Consider the following 16,342-nt stretch of genomic DNA (forward strand, 5'->3'; position numbering starts at 1 on the left):
CTATTGCACCAGACGTTTCCTGACCAGACTGTCTCTGTGTGTCTTATTCTCACCTTCCTCATCTTCTCCAGTTCGAGCTGTTTAGCTTCATTGGCCGTCTGCAGTTCGCTCATCCTCAGCTCTAGCTCTTCCTGTTCAGCCTGCTGCTTCAGTCGCAGTTCCCGTCGTTTTTGTCGAGCCTCGCGGTGTGGTGCCGGCCGGCCCTGGCGGAGGAGGCTCACACAGGTCTGAATTGCTGAAACATGGAAGAGACATTTAAAAAAAGGTTTGCATTCAGAGCTGTCCATCAATTAATGTACACAAAAGTAAAGCTATCAAAAGTTCCAGATAATTAATGAAAAATAGTTTCAAAGTTGAAGGAAAACAAAAATTTGTTTATCAACAGTCTCGTATTAAGAGCTGAAAGAAATATTCATAATTCATTAATAGATATACTGAGAAACTAACCTGCAGATTAAATCATAAAGAAAATAGTTGTGGGTTGCGGCCCTACTTTGATTTCTAAGACAAATATTTCCTATTGAGATCAATACTTAATCTATCTTAACTTGACACAGCTCAAAAAATTAAAAATCTTGTACAGTAACAGTAACTGTCACTGAAATGCATAGAAAGAGACAAAAAAAAAATCACTAAAAGACCTCACCCTGGATCCACTCCTGCTTCTTCTTCTTGTCTGACGCACTGATTTCAAACATTTTCTGTGACGACCTGATGAGGAAGAGACATTTCTTTCCTTCTTTATCTTGCAGAGGCTGCAATGAAATCAATAGATTGGGATTATACCAGCTCATAACACACAAATATTCAAGCAACCCCTAAAATACACCAAATATTAAGTTGCATAAACAACATCTTATGCAACAAAAAATGTAAAACTCAAGGTCTGTGTATTAGCTTTTTCACAACTGTGCTGACTGTGCCCATTGCTTCATCAGCTGACAAGACAAAGTACTGAAGTACTGTTTCTACAGTCAAGAGTAACCATCACTTCATCCTTTTGTTTTTTGTCCGATAAGTTGAAGACTTTTCATAAGACAGCTGTTGCGAACCTCCACACTGCAGTTTCCATCCAGAAAGATGTCTCCTTTCTGTTCAGCAAGGTCTTCACCAACATAGTAGGAGATGGAGTTTGGCTTCAGCATGAACCAACGCTCCGTCCAGTTCTTCCTCTTGTGACCTTTCTTCATCATGTAGCCCTGCAAAGAGAAACAAGGACATGAATCAGGGTCATTTAAACATCACTGAATTTGACAATATCTGAACATTACATTACTGTGTTCTCTTTTTAGCTCACTTTCTTTCTTCTATTTCTTATGTCCCTACATGACCCTGTAACTTGTTTACTCATGCTTTCAAAAATATACTGGCCTGCCTGTGACTTCATGACCACAAATAATAATGATAATTCATCTTTGTCTGTTGAGGTGTTTTAGGAATACGTTTGATATACACAACAGTACACTTTTACACTTAGTTCTTGGTGAATAATTAACTTCTCAGCGTAATGACTAACTTGAACAAAGAAACACTTGTAGCTCATGTACCCAACAGGCAACTTTTAAACACATATCAGACTTTATATGATAAACAAAGACCATTTATTTCTTTAAACTAGTGAATCACATCATCCTGCCCTGTGGCAGGTTTATGAAAAACAAATCACAAACATATAATTTAAATTAATTTAAAATTTAAAAAAAGAGAATCAATCATTTCTAAAACAGCGAGACACTGTAGTTTTTAGCAGTCAAAACAGGAAGATTATTTTCATCAGTGGATGAACAAATGCTGGGTGCTGTGGTGAATATTTCCAGAAGCAGGATGACTCAAAATAAAACTACATGAATGAATGAACTGCAGTGTGTGCTCATGATAATGGCACATCAGTGTAGCTCATTTGTGTGCTTTTAATAGCCTTGGCCATCACTAGAGCTCTATAGCACAGGTCTTTTGTTTTTGTTAATAACAAGAAAAAATCTTGAATATTCCATATTTAATACAACTCAAGTTGTATTTCAAAGATAGAAATGATCCAGGAGCCTCCGCGCACTGAAGGTGACATTAAACAAAACGTAAATATAGTCAGAATCTCTCTGCCATATCCAGTCCATTCGTTTAAGACTGTGAGAAGCTAGTAAGTGAAGCTTTGAGTTTGTTTTGCCACAATATTAGTCACAGTATTTGTCAATGGCTAGAAAAAAACATTTGTTTTAAGACTTAATAAAGAATTTTAAGTGGGAAATCTGGCCCTGTTGTCATTGGAAACTGCATATGAACAGAAATCTCTAAACTAACAAACGATACAGTCTGTGCTGCCCACCTGTTTGAGTACATCCAGGATGAGCTCCTGGTAGACCTCACTGATGCCCATTGAGAGTGTTTGGCGGTCCATGCCTTTGCTGAAGTGACCTGACCCCACCAGGACGATGAGCTCCCAGGCATTCAAACTCTGCTGCTTTGAGTTCAGTTGCAATTTGTAGTCCTCAAAACGCTCCTCCACCCAGCTGCCCCCCATCGCCTCCGTCAGCTTACGCAGGAAGTACTCAATCTGTGTGTGGAGACATATACAGAGGTATGGTAGTGTAAAGATATACAAACCAACAGCAAAAACATTGGATTTTATATTATTAATATTATTTATAGATATATATAGAGATAGATATATATATATATATAAATATATATATAATATAATATATAATATATCTATATATTTTTTTTTTTTTTTTTATAGAAGTAAATCCGTCCTTGTCTGCTATTGTTTGTTCTGTTCACCTCTACATGGGCTGACTGAAGCATATACATTTCTTCTGCAAGCGATCTTCCTGTGATTCAGCTCTGATGTTTGTTGTACCCAACAATAAATCTTCCAGCGTTTGTTAAAGAACAGGAAGCTGGAAACTTCCTTTTCTGCTCTTGAGCAACAGACGGCTAGTGACTGTATCAGTGAAGCACTACATTTACTTAATAATTAATAGTACAACTAAAATCCAGCTGAGTTCATGCCTGACCAGAATGAGCTGAAATTAACAAAAGCTCAGCTGTATGAATTAGGATTGGAGTGGGAAATAGACAAATGCTACCTATTTAAATTGTTTGATTCACATTAATAACTTCTGACAAATAGCGTCTCAGAGGAAGTGGAGTGTGTAAAGGTCTAATTCATCAGCCAGTATGTAGCAGTTTTATATATTAGCACTCAGTGATAGTGAATCAATTAGGAACCTTATTATGAACATCAAATCAGCGGTCAGCTTTCCTGATCTAAATTGTTTAGAGCAGGCGACAACCAGCAGCCTTCACAGTGGCATTAAAAAAAAGCTATTAGGCCTAGTCAGAATAGTATTCTGAGGTTGGACAGGACATCCAACAGTAGAAAGTTGACATTATCTACAGACGGTTCTTTATTAAACACTGATGCAATGAGCTATTTGACATAAACAAAAAGAGTTACACGTTTATTTTCCACAAACGAGATATGGACTAGATAAGTCTGTTTTGATAACTTGCAACTTTAGACTTTACATCCGGCTTGAACACTCATGACCTAACTTGATTTGAGTCATGACAATTCAAATGATCCGTCATCTTATGGTTTCACTTCAGATAAAAATCTATAATGACATCACAAGTCTCAGTGAAGAGAGAACAAGTACTGTTACCCAGTACACACACACACACTGGTAATGACATTGTCATGAGTGGTTGACTATTCTACAGAAGCCTGGATGGGACATGGAGAAAAAAAAACTGTAAGTGTACTTTTGCCTTATCTTGCAAAGTTATGTGAGATCTGTGGCTCAATTTGTGGCAGCGGCAGTTGCTGGAATCTGGAGCAGTTACTGCCGTTTCTGTTTTTTTATTTTTTATTTTATACAGTCATCATACAGTCATTATAACAGTCATCAGTGTTGCATTAGACTGGCTGGATAATCACTTTCCATTAAGTGATTTCTGCATTTATTTACAAGGTTTTCTTAATTAATCTCTCAACCGCCGTTGGTGCCATTGTTGCGTTGTATAATAGTGGGGGTGTATTAGTAGCTGGCTGTGTATTTCCTTTCCAGCAACAGTTTGCCGAATGACACTCATAATCTGCTGTCACTGTTAACTACTAACTTTCATAAACTAAAAGGTATCTCACTCACATAACAGCAACAGCACAGCAGCACGTCAGAGGCAGCTGCCCCACATAGCGGCAGCGGCTGAGACAGATGTTGAGAGATTAATTAAATAAATGCAAATAAAATAAAAAATAAAAACAGATGCCCATAACAGCAGCAGTTGCCATGGCAGTAACTGCCCCAGACTCCAGCAACGGCCGTGGCAGGTCAGTGGTAGTTGCCCACACACCGCCAAGGCAGCTGAGGCTGTCAGTGGCCTGCAACGCACAGCGACAGCGGTTGAAAGATTAATTAAGAAAACCTTTTAAATGAATGCAGAAATCACGTAATGGAAATGCTACTTCCAGCAAGTCAAATACAACACTGACGACTGTCAAAAACAGATGCCCATGACAGCAGCAGTTGCCGTAGACACCCCAAGGTAGTGGCAGCTGCTTCAGACACTGGCAGCTGCCGCACTAAGTTAGTAGCAGCCTCAGCTGCAAAACTTTGCGAGATCTCGCAAAACTACACTGCCACTGATTTTTTTTTTCTCCATGTCCCTTCCAGGCTTCCATAATATCCTGTCAGTCAAGCTCCTTGCAGTGCCACCTGATGATCTCTGGATCATACCAGATCATCTTCATATACCTGAGCCAGGTATAACTTGGTGAATTTAGGGTTGAGGACTGATTCACAAAATTAGGAATATAAAATAATTTGAAGCTGACGTTTCACGTCCTGAGTCAGGTTTATAAACTGCTACATATGGTCTGATATGTTGAGGGAGCAGCCAGCAGTGTTTTAAGTCGATCGATGTAGTAGTGGATGTAGAGCTTAATGAACTTAATGATGTTGGATGAGAAGATAAAAATCAATATGAATGTCACAAAAATAGGAGAGTACCCCTTCATCAACACTCACCTCCTCAGTGACAATTGTCAGCGGGTATCTGTCCTCAGAGAGGAAGTTAAAGATGCACCAGATCTTGAAGGCATCATCACTCGAGATGAATAACTGATTTTGATCCAGATTTTTCCTGGAGCACAACAGCCAGCACATTTTGTTGAATTCCTGACGGTCAAAGTTATCTGTCACCTGCAGCAGACGAGAAGAACAACGCTGGTGAGTCATGACTTCATGTTTGACACAGTTCAATTTTCAGGGATGTTGTTGCAACAGTTTGTACAAAGATGAGATTAAAAAGCCCTTATCCAACACTCCCTGTGCTGACATTTTCAAGGTTAAGACATGTTGTTCAGTGGTTCCCAACCTTTGTGGCTTGTAACTGAAGCACATTTCTAGAATCATAGTCATCCCCTGTCTCTCTCTATTCCTGTCTGTCTCTATGCAATGAAAAGCTTAGTGTAACTAAGTATAAGTTAACATGCTAAACCATTAAGGATATACATTTATATAAATTAACGGTATATTTTCCACAAATCCTGTCAATCCCAAAATCTCTGGGATTCAAATTCCAAAGCTAAATGTGAAGAAAGCTCTTGAAAAGGTACAATCAGTGCTGTGGAGGGGAAATGTTCTCCTCGAGCTGGTGAACAGTAGCGTCTCCATGGAGACTCCTGGCAGGAAGACTGTGCAGTTGTGTGGTTTAGAAGCACATCTCGTCCTGCTGCCAGTCGTACCTTCAAACAAGCCACCAGAAAACCCTAAAACAACTCAAATGCTCGTTCTAATTAAAAACCCATGTGAACATGAAGGGAACCTTGAAAGTGAACTCACCAAGAATCACATTCACAGACTATTTATTAAGTATTAGCATTAACAATGGGAGGAATGTAGTTGTTATTGTGGTTAAAGCAGCCAGTGATAACCTCAGATGGTCTCCTCCACACATTCACAATAAAAATAATGATAAAAATAAAGAGTGGAAACAGCTACAGATATGTTTGTATAGTTACTGTATGCGAGCAGTTATAAAAGGAATCAGTGCTTAAACACACACACACACAGCTCATGTCATTTTGCTCTTGTTTCTCTTACAGTGGCATTGTTAGGCATCAGGACTGCACTACGGAGACACTGCAGGTAAATAAGAATTGTTATGAAGTATATTATATGATGTTGTATGAATTGATAGTTCTAAAGCCAGTGAAGCATGTTGATAAACTTTTAATTATGTAGTACACTGCAATCATTTCCATGTTAATTCTAAAAGTTCACATTTCTCATAATGTTTGGTCAATCTAACATTGACATTTTGTGCATATGGTGATGACAGGGTCTTAGTCGGCTTATTATCCGTTTACATAAAGCTTAATTTGTCCAGTAAATGAAGAGAAGACAGAGACCATGGTGCAAAACAAATTATCATGATTCTCTCATGGTTGTTTAATTATTTTTATTTTCTGTGCTCACGGAGAGAGAGACACATTGAGCCCCAGTGAATGGCTGCTGGGTTGAACTTTTCTAAAGCTACACAGGATCTGATGTAACTCTCTATTGTGCTAAATGATGGTGAGTGTGAGTGTGTGGAAACCTGTGCTGGATGTTAAAGTGATTTTTGACCCAACTTAAAGAAACTTAATGGAAGAAGGTTAGCTGTAAAACGTCTCATCCTTCATCTTTCATCTCCATCCATACTGACATACTTCAAATGTTTTCACAGTAGAAATAGAAACTTCTCAAATCACTGCTTATCATAATGTACTTCTCTGCTTCTGTCGTGCACATAATGTGCTGTTACCTACATTGTTTCCCCAAAATGTATGTAAACTATGACACCATCACCTTCCTCAAAGCTCAGAAGCTCCATTAGGAACAAAACAGACATGTTTTGGTTTTATATCAACAAGGGGCGACTAAATATCAGAAACAGTTCAACTGCACCACAAACTACAGCCTCCAAAAAGAGTACACAGCAAACATTATCACCTTCTAGAATGCGGTACTGATAGGAAGCTTGTATCACAGTATGAGGTTTAGCTTGGTGGACCAAATTAACTGGCAAAGACATCTACTGTTACAGTTGGCAGAGCTGTAGACCCGAGACAGGACTCAGGTTAGACTTAAAGTAGGATCTGAGACTTCACGAGAGCTCTCAAATGTTCAGGCAGGATGGCCTGCAGTCAACTTCTCTTTCCATCCTACCGTTCACTCCTTGCTCATTCTCACACTCATTTCCTTGCTGTAGCTTGTTTCATCAGTTGGTCACATGTATCCAATAGCACAGCGGCACACATGCATTATTGGCTAATCATCTTGCTGTTGTCTGTTTAAAAGTGATTCTCTCTCTGCCTTCAGTACATTCATGCTCCTGTTCTTCGTGACACTCCATCTCCCTTGCACTGTATCATCTGGTCAGATGGTCACTCTGCTCACTGAACAGTGTTTCTTTACAGTTGAGCCTTCAGTAGTAGTTTAACTCTAAAGATAGATTCTGGGTAGAGTTTCACTTAAAAAAAAAAAAAAGTTGGCATGCTGCCGTCTAGTCTCCTCTGGTCTGTCCTCCCGTTGTTACTCAGCAGCATGACTGTGTCTCTCGTGAGGATGATGATAGCTGTGTTCAGGTGCCTCAACTCATCTGGATCCTCCTGCTGGTTTTGGACTTGTGTTTTTGAATGAGTCAGTGTAGGCTGACTGCAGAGACAAATGCTGGCAGGAGGACAGTAAAAGGGGACAGTATGAAGTTGTGAAAGTAGAGTTTGTTATGAAAGAGCAGCTTTTTTTCTAACATTGTGTCATGCTCGTTTTTCTTTGTCCTCATGGCTCACTGGCTTTCTCTCTCTTTCTGTCTTTTCTATTACTCTCTGTCACTCTCTCTCTTCTCTCTCTCGCTACACTTGAACAATGAGAGCCTTGTCAGCACAGCCTCCCCTCCTTCTCCACTGCCACATGTTCATTAGGATTCAGGATCCAAACCAGCCTTATCTCCTGCATCCCAAACCTGCAGGAGCATTTACAACTCACACAGAAACTCCACAGAAACTAATGTGGTCAGGTTAAACAGCATCACAATGAAAAGGCTTGTTACGAGTTGAACAGGATTATCCACTAAATAATAAATGGGTTTGTTACAAATGAATTATCCAGCACTATGACAGGGACAAGTGTTCAGTAGAGTAGGACAGAGTGATATGTGAGTCATGTAAAAAGGAGAAATGAGAAGAGTTTTTTAATGCTCCAAAGCACACAACTACCAAAAACAATCTGCAGGTGTTGGCTTGGTGGTTTGTTCAACTCCACTGACTTCTGCATGACTTCTGCCATTTAAATGGTCAGTTCACACACATTACACGAACAGTCACTATTCAATGAAACCACACATCCCCACGCTTGGTGATTTGGATATTTTTAGGACAAACTGAAGGATTAAATGTTCCTCTACAGGCTTAGAACGTCTTCTTGCGTTACATAAACAATTGAAAACCTACTACATTGACCGATGCATCATCACGAAGCTGAAAATGGGGCTGTTTTTCTGAGCTATTTTGAAGATACATGACAATACTTAACTGTCAGTGGTATCAAGCAGTTAGATTTTATTTTATTTATCCACGTTTTGAGGTTTCTGCAGTATCCATTGATTGAATGACTTCATCTGTTACTATAGAATCTAAGATAGTGATTATCTAGTCTAGATAATCTGCACAACGTGCTACAGGTTTCACTGGAACAACCTTTTACTGAAGAGTTAGTCCCTGTTGAGTGGTTCTGTTGATTCGTATTGTGTTACAGTTAAAAGGTGACCAAACAGTTGAGTCAACACCTTTCTAAAATAATTTCAATAAAAACTGAACATTATAACCTTCCTGAGGGGAGGATTCATTGACTAGATAGACTGCATGGGTTTTAGTGGTGGATTGTTCCCTCTGGGTTGGGTGGGAGTTGCTCCCCCAAGTGAAGGAGATGGGGGATCTTGGCTGGGAGTGTGAGACGCACAGAAGGATTTGTGCAGCATTAACAGCAACGCAGGTGTTGTATGAGCTTGTTGTGGTCAACAGTCAGAAGGCAAAGCTTTGATTTACTTATGGTCATGAGTTTTAAGTAGGGATGCACCGAAATTAAAATTTTCGGCCAAAACCGAAACCGAATAAAAATTAAATGGTTGGCCGAATACCGAAACCAAAACCGAATATGAAATGCGGTTGTTAAATTTTTCACTATTTTTTTACTATTGCATAAATAGCCTAGATTAAATTTGTAGACATCTTTTTTCAAAGAAAGTAAATGTTTATTTAATATCCTTCAAATATTCCAGTAGAATTTCCAGTTAGTATAATTATTATTTCATTTATACTGTTAGAAAGCCCATGTTGTTTTAATCACTGTTAATTTGTTCTTGAAAGAAATACTATTTAGTTTTATTATATTTCCGGTGAATTTCCATTTTTCCCACGTTCATGAACGCATCATAGTCATTTCCACGGTCATTGAACGCACCTCGCATGTGTGAGACGCCGTAATGTAGAGAGAAGTATATAGCTTCGCTAAAGAGCAGTGTATGATGTATTTCTTGCCTGTGTTTTTCCTATATCCTGCATCGTGGGTTTATTGTGTGTGAATGAGAAAAGAATCAGCAACCCTGGCCAGATCACCGCGCGCGTTGTTTCATTGCGTCACGCCACTATTCGGCCACTTCACCGAAAGCCGAATGTGGCATTTTTTGCAATATTCGGCCGAATACTTTCGGTTGAAGAATATTCGGTGCATCCCTAGTTTTAAGTAGTGATTCAAAGAATTAGATCACCGATACAAGTTGTTAAAATACAAGTTAAGAGAGTCAGAGGGAGTTTGGAGTAGAGTCCCTGCTCCTTGACTCCAGCTGAGGTGGTTTGGTTTCTGTTCAGGAAGCCTCTTGGGCCACTTGCTTTGACGGATTTCTGGGCACATCCAGCTGGAAAGAGACCCCAGGGCAGATCCAGAACTTGCCAATACTTGGATCTCTATATTTGACCCATAAAATGTCAAAAGTACACTGCTCATTTATTCTGCAAGGTCAGAATGGAGACCTGACCTAACTTGTCTGGACTTGTTCTAAAGATTTAATTTGTTTTAGATAGATGGAGCTCATAAAGTGACAACAGAGTCAGTCAGTGTGTTGTCTCATAATTTCGCCTTAAAAAGGAAGAAAGAAAAGACATTTGGAGTCTAAGCCAAGGAATTCAAAAGGTGATATTTAAAGGTCTGCAGCTGGTCATTGTGATGGTCTGCCTCCCCTCCACACACACACACACACACACACACACACACAGTGTTTCAGGGTCACAGAGGATCACTTGTTTCAGTGTGATGCTCTGTCAAACCACAAAGTGCAGAGTCCTCAGCTTCCACATCACTTCAGTGTGTATCAACAGTGCTCAGTGTTTCAGTGTCGGGTTACAGAGCTCAACTAGCACATCTGTGAGTCTGTGTCCTCAGATAAGGTGGAACATAGCGGTGTGCCTTATTTTCTGCTGCATTGTTACTCACAAGTAGTGAGGATGATCATATTCCAGTATATCTTGTGTAGCAACTCTATTCATGTGCAAAATAGTCCTGCTTTTGAGTTTCTGCTTACAAAAGACACACGCAAACATACATGCAGTTTCCTTGAACAACCGGGTGGAGCTTCCTCAGGAGTGAGAGAAGCTGAATGCACTGACCGACGCCCCCCACTTCAATAGTAGGGTGGGACTACTGTGTGTGGAAAAGTACATACATGTGTGTGTGTTGGTTATTAATGTCTGCCCATGACGTCATGTCTCCTGTAAATAAATCCAGAATTTACATTTCCTTAAAGAAAGTGTCCCTGTTAAAGAGTGAGAGTGCAGACGATGCCACAATGTTTACCTGTAATGTAAAAGTGTATTTATAGTCTAGTGGAAATAATGATATTTGAAGATAATAAAATATGTTAGGCTCAAAATTGGGGAAATGTGTATTAAATGATGCACAAGATGTTTTCTATTTGATGCATATGCAGCCCTAAAATAATATTAAATTAAATTAATGTTCAAAATCTGTAGAAAGATGCTGTCAGACGGTGTGGAATGTTTCAAAAGAAAAACTTCCTGCTGTGTCACACAGAACTGGTGTAATGCCATTTGCTGTTAAACTTGTCATACAACTTTCTCTGAATGTCTTAAGAGCTGGAACAAGGAACTAACGCGGTAACACTGAAGACAAAGAAACCCCAGGGGTTTCTCATAAGTTGCTGAGTCTAGCAGTAAAATGCAGAAAAGAAAAATTAGAAAATGCACACAAATCATTTTTGGTTAAATGTTTCATGGCCAACCATGAGAACGTCCTCTTAACAGCACTCGAAAGCAGCTGCCTGCAGGTTGGCGCTGACAAAATCCCACAAGGGGAATTCAACACAATACATGTTTAGGAGTGTATGAGTCCTATTGTTTACAGACTTATCCCAAAAAGTTCAACACCAGTACAGGACTACAACATGAAGAACACTATGCTCCTTTTAGAAATCACAAATGAATTTATCTTAGCTTTTAACCCACAGAACAAACAGTTTGCCATGCTTTCAAGTGGACAATAAGGACGACAGTACACATTAGTACATGTATGTATTAGTATGTACATGCAAAGGCAGCTCACACATGCTCAGTATTAGCCATCAATGGGAGTGGCATTAAGTATTTTGGCATCTTATAAGTGGTGTAACCTGTGTAACAGCCTACTCTGTGAGAAGATTACAAAACCGGATCCGTCTTCACTTTTCAGCTGACCACAAAGATGAAAACTGTCTTGCGTTGTCTTCATAATAGGAAGTATTTTTGAAGTCAACTGTTTGACCTCTTGAAGTGGTCACATGTTTTACTTGGATTTGTTTGATCAGTGTGCCATGGGCAGTTAGTTTTGCCAACATTAGACTGTTTCCTGTCAGAGAATGTTTGGTGTGCCACAAGCTTAAAAGTCACTCCAAGATCCACCTAACCACTGATCATACACAAAGTTTGAATCATCATGAAAACTGTTTATAACAACAGGTGTCAACCAAAACGCAGGAATAAAGATTAAAAATCAGTCAGCATTATAGACCATTCAAGAGAGTCCACTCATGACACAACAGAATTCCAAACTGATTGCCATGACAACAGCCATTCAGCTTCGTTATGACATCACATGAGAAGAATTCCAAGCAGCCAGAGTTCACCCGCATCACAAAAAGAATGACGACTGAACAATCAGCACCGCTCAGCTCATGCTGTGACCCGTCATGACATCATCAAAGAGAGACAGAGAGCGAGCTGAATGAAGCAGCTCAGTGTTCAAAAACTGGTTTTGTGTTGCCGTCTCAGCTCAGCCCTGTACAATGACTGGTGGACACAATAGAGTGTGTCACCAACACAACAAACTATGACTGTGCTTCAATCACTGGGCTGGTTTAGTTTGTCACACGTCTTCACTAAAGATCTGCTAAGTCATCAGATAACAAACAACATTTAAATAGTTTATATGGAAAAAGAAATAAAAACTAACCATTCAAATGTACTGTATGGGCTCATAGATGATGAAGTGGCATATAGATGATACATAATGCATGTGCATCTTCTTCATTATTGTAAATTACAACACGATCGCCAATAATCATAAAGAATAAATGATGTGAGCAGTTCTTCAGCCCTGAATAGTGTTAGTGATAGTGAAAATCCTCTCAGTCTGTGTTATCTATATAACTGTACTCTATGAAACGGATTGATCAGCTGTGTTTTATTATAATAAACTTTGTTGGTCCAGTTGATGGTATTAATCTATACTTTGGGGGAGATCTAGTAGTGGTGTTACCTGTGGTTTCTGAACAGAACCACAGAAGGAAAGCAACACAAACATGGGAAAAACATGCACATGCGCTTTGTGTACTGGAGTATAATCTGAAGTGTTTCAGTACCTTATCCAGGATGAACTTGTTCAGGTATGGCATATATCCCTGGTTGGAGACAGGACCCTCATCATCGTCTTTAAAGTGCTCCTCCAGTGCCACAGGGTCATGTGGGATCTTCATCACTGTACATAAGTTATGGGACAGCACCTGGAAGAATGTAAAACGTCTTCAGTTTATTAATGATTATACAGCTAATAATTGTTTTCATTTTTAAACAAGTTAGTTAGATTGATAGATTTATTGTTTAAAACAGTGGAAAATCATCACAGTCTGTCTTCAGTAATCTTCTCAAAGATTCATGTTTATTGTCATAAGACAAATAATAAATTAACAGTTGGAACCAACATGCTTTGGTATTAATTATTAAACGTTATCTAAAGTCTCTAGGCCATCATTTAACGAAGGAGTTAGGTTTCAGGAGAAGCTTTCTGAATGTCTGATAAAACTACTAAAACAATATGATTAAGTGGTTTTATCAGAGTTGAATATTTGAGCTTGAAGATGAGAAAGCTTGATTTACTGACGCACCGAGTACAAAACTGAATCCTTCTCTCTCCCCCTCCTCTAAATCCAGGCAGGAGTTTATGTCCAGTATGTTTATCAAGGTTCAGCCTGTTGTTTCGCTGAAGTCACTCGTGTGACTGTTTATCTTAAACATTAAATTCTCACTAAATGTAATATGCTCCTATTTTTACAAAATAATTACCTCCTTAAAAATGACCAGTGTTTAAGGGCCCTTGTTTCACCCTCTCCTTTCAAGTTCACGTGTGAAGGAAAAACAATGGTGGTCACAAAAAACACAAAAGGCGTCTGCCACATTCTCTAAAAACAGACACAGTGGACCTTTAAATATAACTCAGTCTACAGTAGATAGTAAGTTATTTCAAAGACACATATTTTGGTAGATTTCCATTTGAAGTCTGACACGTCAGGAATAACTTTGGTTGCTCAAATGTTCCAGTGAACACACATTGCTGCTATACGTTTGGTGGTTTCCTGTATTTCCCACATTGCCTATCAGCAACACGTTGCATTCGGATGGAGTTGACACGAGTGGACGTAGAGGGGATTTAGTGTGTCAGAGAAGAGGGAGTTTCACCTCTTTCAACACATTAAATATGTTAGAGCTGCATGTTGGTCTATGATGAAACTATTGAACAAACCGCACAGAGCCAGAGATACAGTATGTGAGTGTCTTGTACATGAGTTGTCTGCTGAGCCAGTTAAACCCTGATGAACAACAAATTCAACTAGCTTTCCCTCTAAAGACTAGGAAAGGTGAGACATCTGACGTGAATTGGGGTCAAGCCGGAGCATGTTTGTTTCCCAGCTGAATACTTTCTGATGTGGATGCTAAATATAGTGTTATCATAACAATGACTGTAGATGAGCTCCATTAGAAGACTAATCATCGTCACTGGTGGAAGGTAAATTCCATCAGTGACTGTACTTAAGTACACATTGAAAGTACTTAAGTACACATTAAAAGTACTTGTACTTGAGTGTTTTTGCCTCACACCATTTTGTACTCCACTACAGTTCAGAGGGAAATATTAGACCACTTTACCTGTCATCTTTACCTATTAGTTACATTACAACTTAAGATTTTTACACTCAAAACACAAATGTGAAGATTTGCTGCTTTTCTATTCAAGTATTAAGGAAAAATGCTCGATTTTCAGAAGGGTGCAGAAGATTTATATGTATGAGAGTGAACAATGAAACTATTTATCTTCATTAAAATGCACACCGCCGTTTACAAAATATCAGAAGGATTATCTTTAGAGGCTTTTATTCGAGGCAAAACAACTGATACTGATTTTTAAAAATCTCTAGAAACTGCATGTGATATGTATTCGAGACAGCCCCATCATTTCTGATGTGTCCTGGGACTCATTCAAAGAGCTGTACAACAAAACTGTTACTGATACACCTTTCACTTGTTTTTTCACAACCTACAAGGTCATCTTTTCTTTTCTCTGAGAGTTTTCACCTGATGTGTGACACTCATATTGACCCAACATAGCCTTCATATAGCACGCAAGTCTGTTATATAGACAGTACTTTTACTCTGAAAGACAGTTTCCTGATCACACTTACAACTTCAGTGACATTTTGAATTCAACAGTGTTGTAGTAGTCCTTTACTATTGTGAATGATATCATTGGTAATATCAATGAATTTCTTTCATGAAAATAGAGAATTGTGTTTGATTTTTAGAAGCTTATAACGACTTTACCCCACATGAAGGCTGTTATAGCATCACTTTAGCACATTCCTTGTTTCCCTTGTCTCCTGTTGAGATGTGTTGGTACTTTTAATGTCAAACAGAGACAGAATAATATTCTAATAACTTCAAACTCAACTTGTAAAAGCTTCATTTCATCTTTTTAAAGTCCGTTGGTGTGGACTTTAGCTTTGGTGTTTTCTGGCTAACACAGATGTCGCATTATTTATTTGATGTAATCAGTGTAAAACTGACAGGTGCGTCAGTCTGAACACACACACACACACACACACACACAGAGAGAGAGAGAGCGGCACCGGAGGGTTTAACGGAGAAACGCGTTCAATTTAACAAGGAAATATATATTTTTTTATTATTTATTTAGACTAAAAGATACTAAAATGCCACTCTGTAGTGTACTGGGAGAGTTTCCTGCCTCTCCAGCTCAAACTCCCTCCTGACAAAAACTAACATGTAGTTTACCTTCAGCTGAGATTTGGAGACTTTCCCGCTCTTGTCCACGTCCAGAGCTGTAAACGCGTGCCATATCGACTTTAAAAGCTCGTCCCTCAGCGCCATAATGCTCGACTTCAACTTCAACTTGTGTCTCTTGTGTGTCTGCCTCTTCCTCTGTCGCTCTCTGAGACTCTCGCCTGTCTGCTGGACACAATGAGGACAGGTCACATGACCCGCTGTCAGACACTGTGCTGCGTGTTTGGCGTGATTATGATGGAAGAGCTGCAGCACCGCTCAGCGAGAGAAACACACACACACCAAACCAAGTGTGTCCGAATTAATAATCCCAATCTGCACAACTAGAGCTAAAGTCTGACAGTACAGTTTTAAGGTACTTTTCCACTCTCTATTACTTTCTACTGTGTACTGCATTACATTTCAGAGGGAGATATTGTACTTGTTATTACATATTTTGATGACACTGAGTCACTTTACAGATTTAGATTAATGCAAAATATTATTAACAGATAAAATATGAAATATAATCAAAGTTAAAGCAGTTTATAATGTAATTGGCCCTATTTAATACCTGTGATAGGTACATTTACTAGAGTCAGCATATTTTGTAGTGGCTCTTCTGAAAAAGTATTCTATTACTTGCAGACAAAAATTCTTGAAAGATGACCTAATATTCTAAAGTCATCAACTCAT

The 16,342-nt window shown here is 39.0% G+C and overlaps 1 protein-coding gene across 1 annotated transcript in view; it reads right to left on the reverse strand.

Annotated features, from left to right (window-relative positions):
- The window catches only part of swap70b (switching B cell complex subunit SWAP70b), a 30,455-nt gene extending 14,600 nt beyond the window's left edge, over nucleotides 1–15,855 (reverse strand). Inside the window, exons 1-7 of the mRNA XM_010738653.3 lie at nucleotides 15,659–15,855; nucleotides 12,955–13,095; nucleotides 5,031–5,204; nucleotides 2,324–2,551; nucleotides 1,053–1,199; nucleotides 647–755; nucleotides 54–235 (exon numbers count right to left, since the gene is read on the reverse strand). Coding sequence (XP_010736955.1) covers nucleotides 54–235; nucleotides 647–755; nucleotides 1,053–1,199; nucleotides 2,324–2,551; nucleotides 5,031–5,204; nucleotides 12,955–13,095; nucleotides 15,659–15,754 — 1,077 coding nt within the window. The 5' untranslated portion in view covers nucleotides 15,755–15,855. The remainder of the gene's footprint in view (nucleotides 1–53; nucleotides 236–646; nucleotides 756–1,052; nucleotides 1,200–2,323; nucleotides 2,552–5,030; nucleotides 5,205–12,954; nucleotides 13,096–15,658) is intronic.
- Between the last annotated feature and the right edge of the window lie 487 nt (nucleotides 15,856–16,342).

The sequence above is a fragment of the Larimichthys crocea genome, chromosome X (assembly GCF_000972845.2).
Source record: "Larimichthys crocea isolate SSNF chromosome X, L_crocea_2.0, whole genome shotgun sequence".
NCBI lineage: Eukaryota > Metazoa > Chordata > Actinopteri > Sciaenidae > Larimichthys > Larimichthys crocea.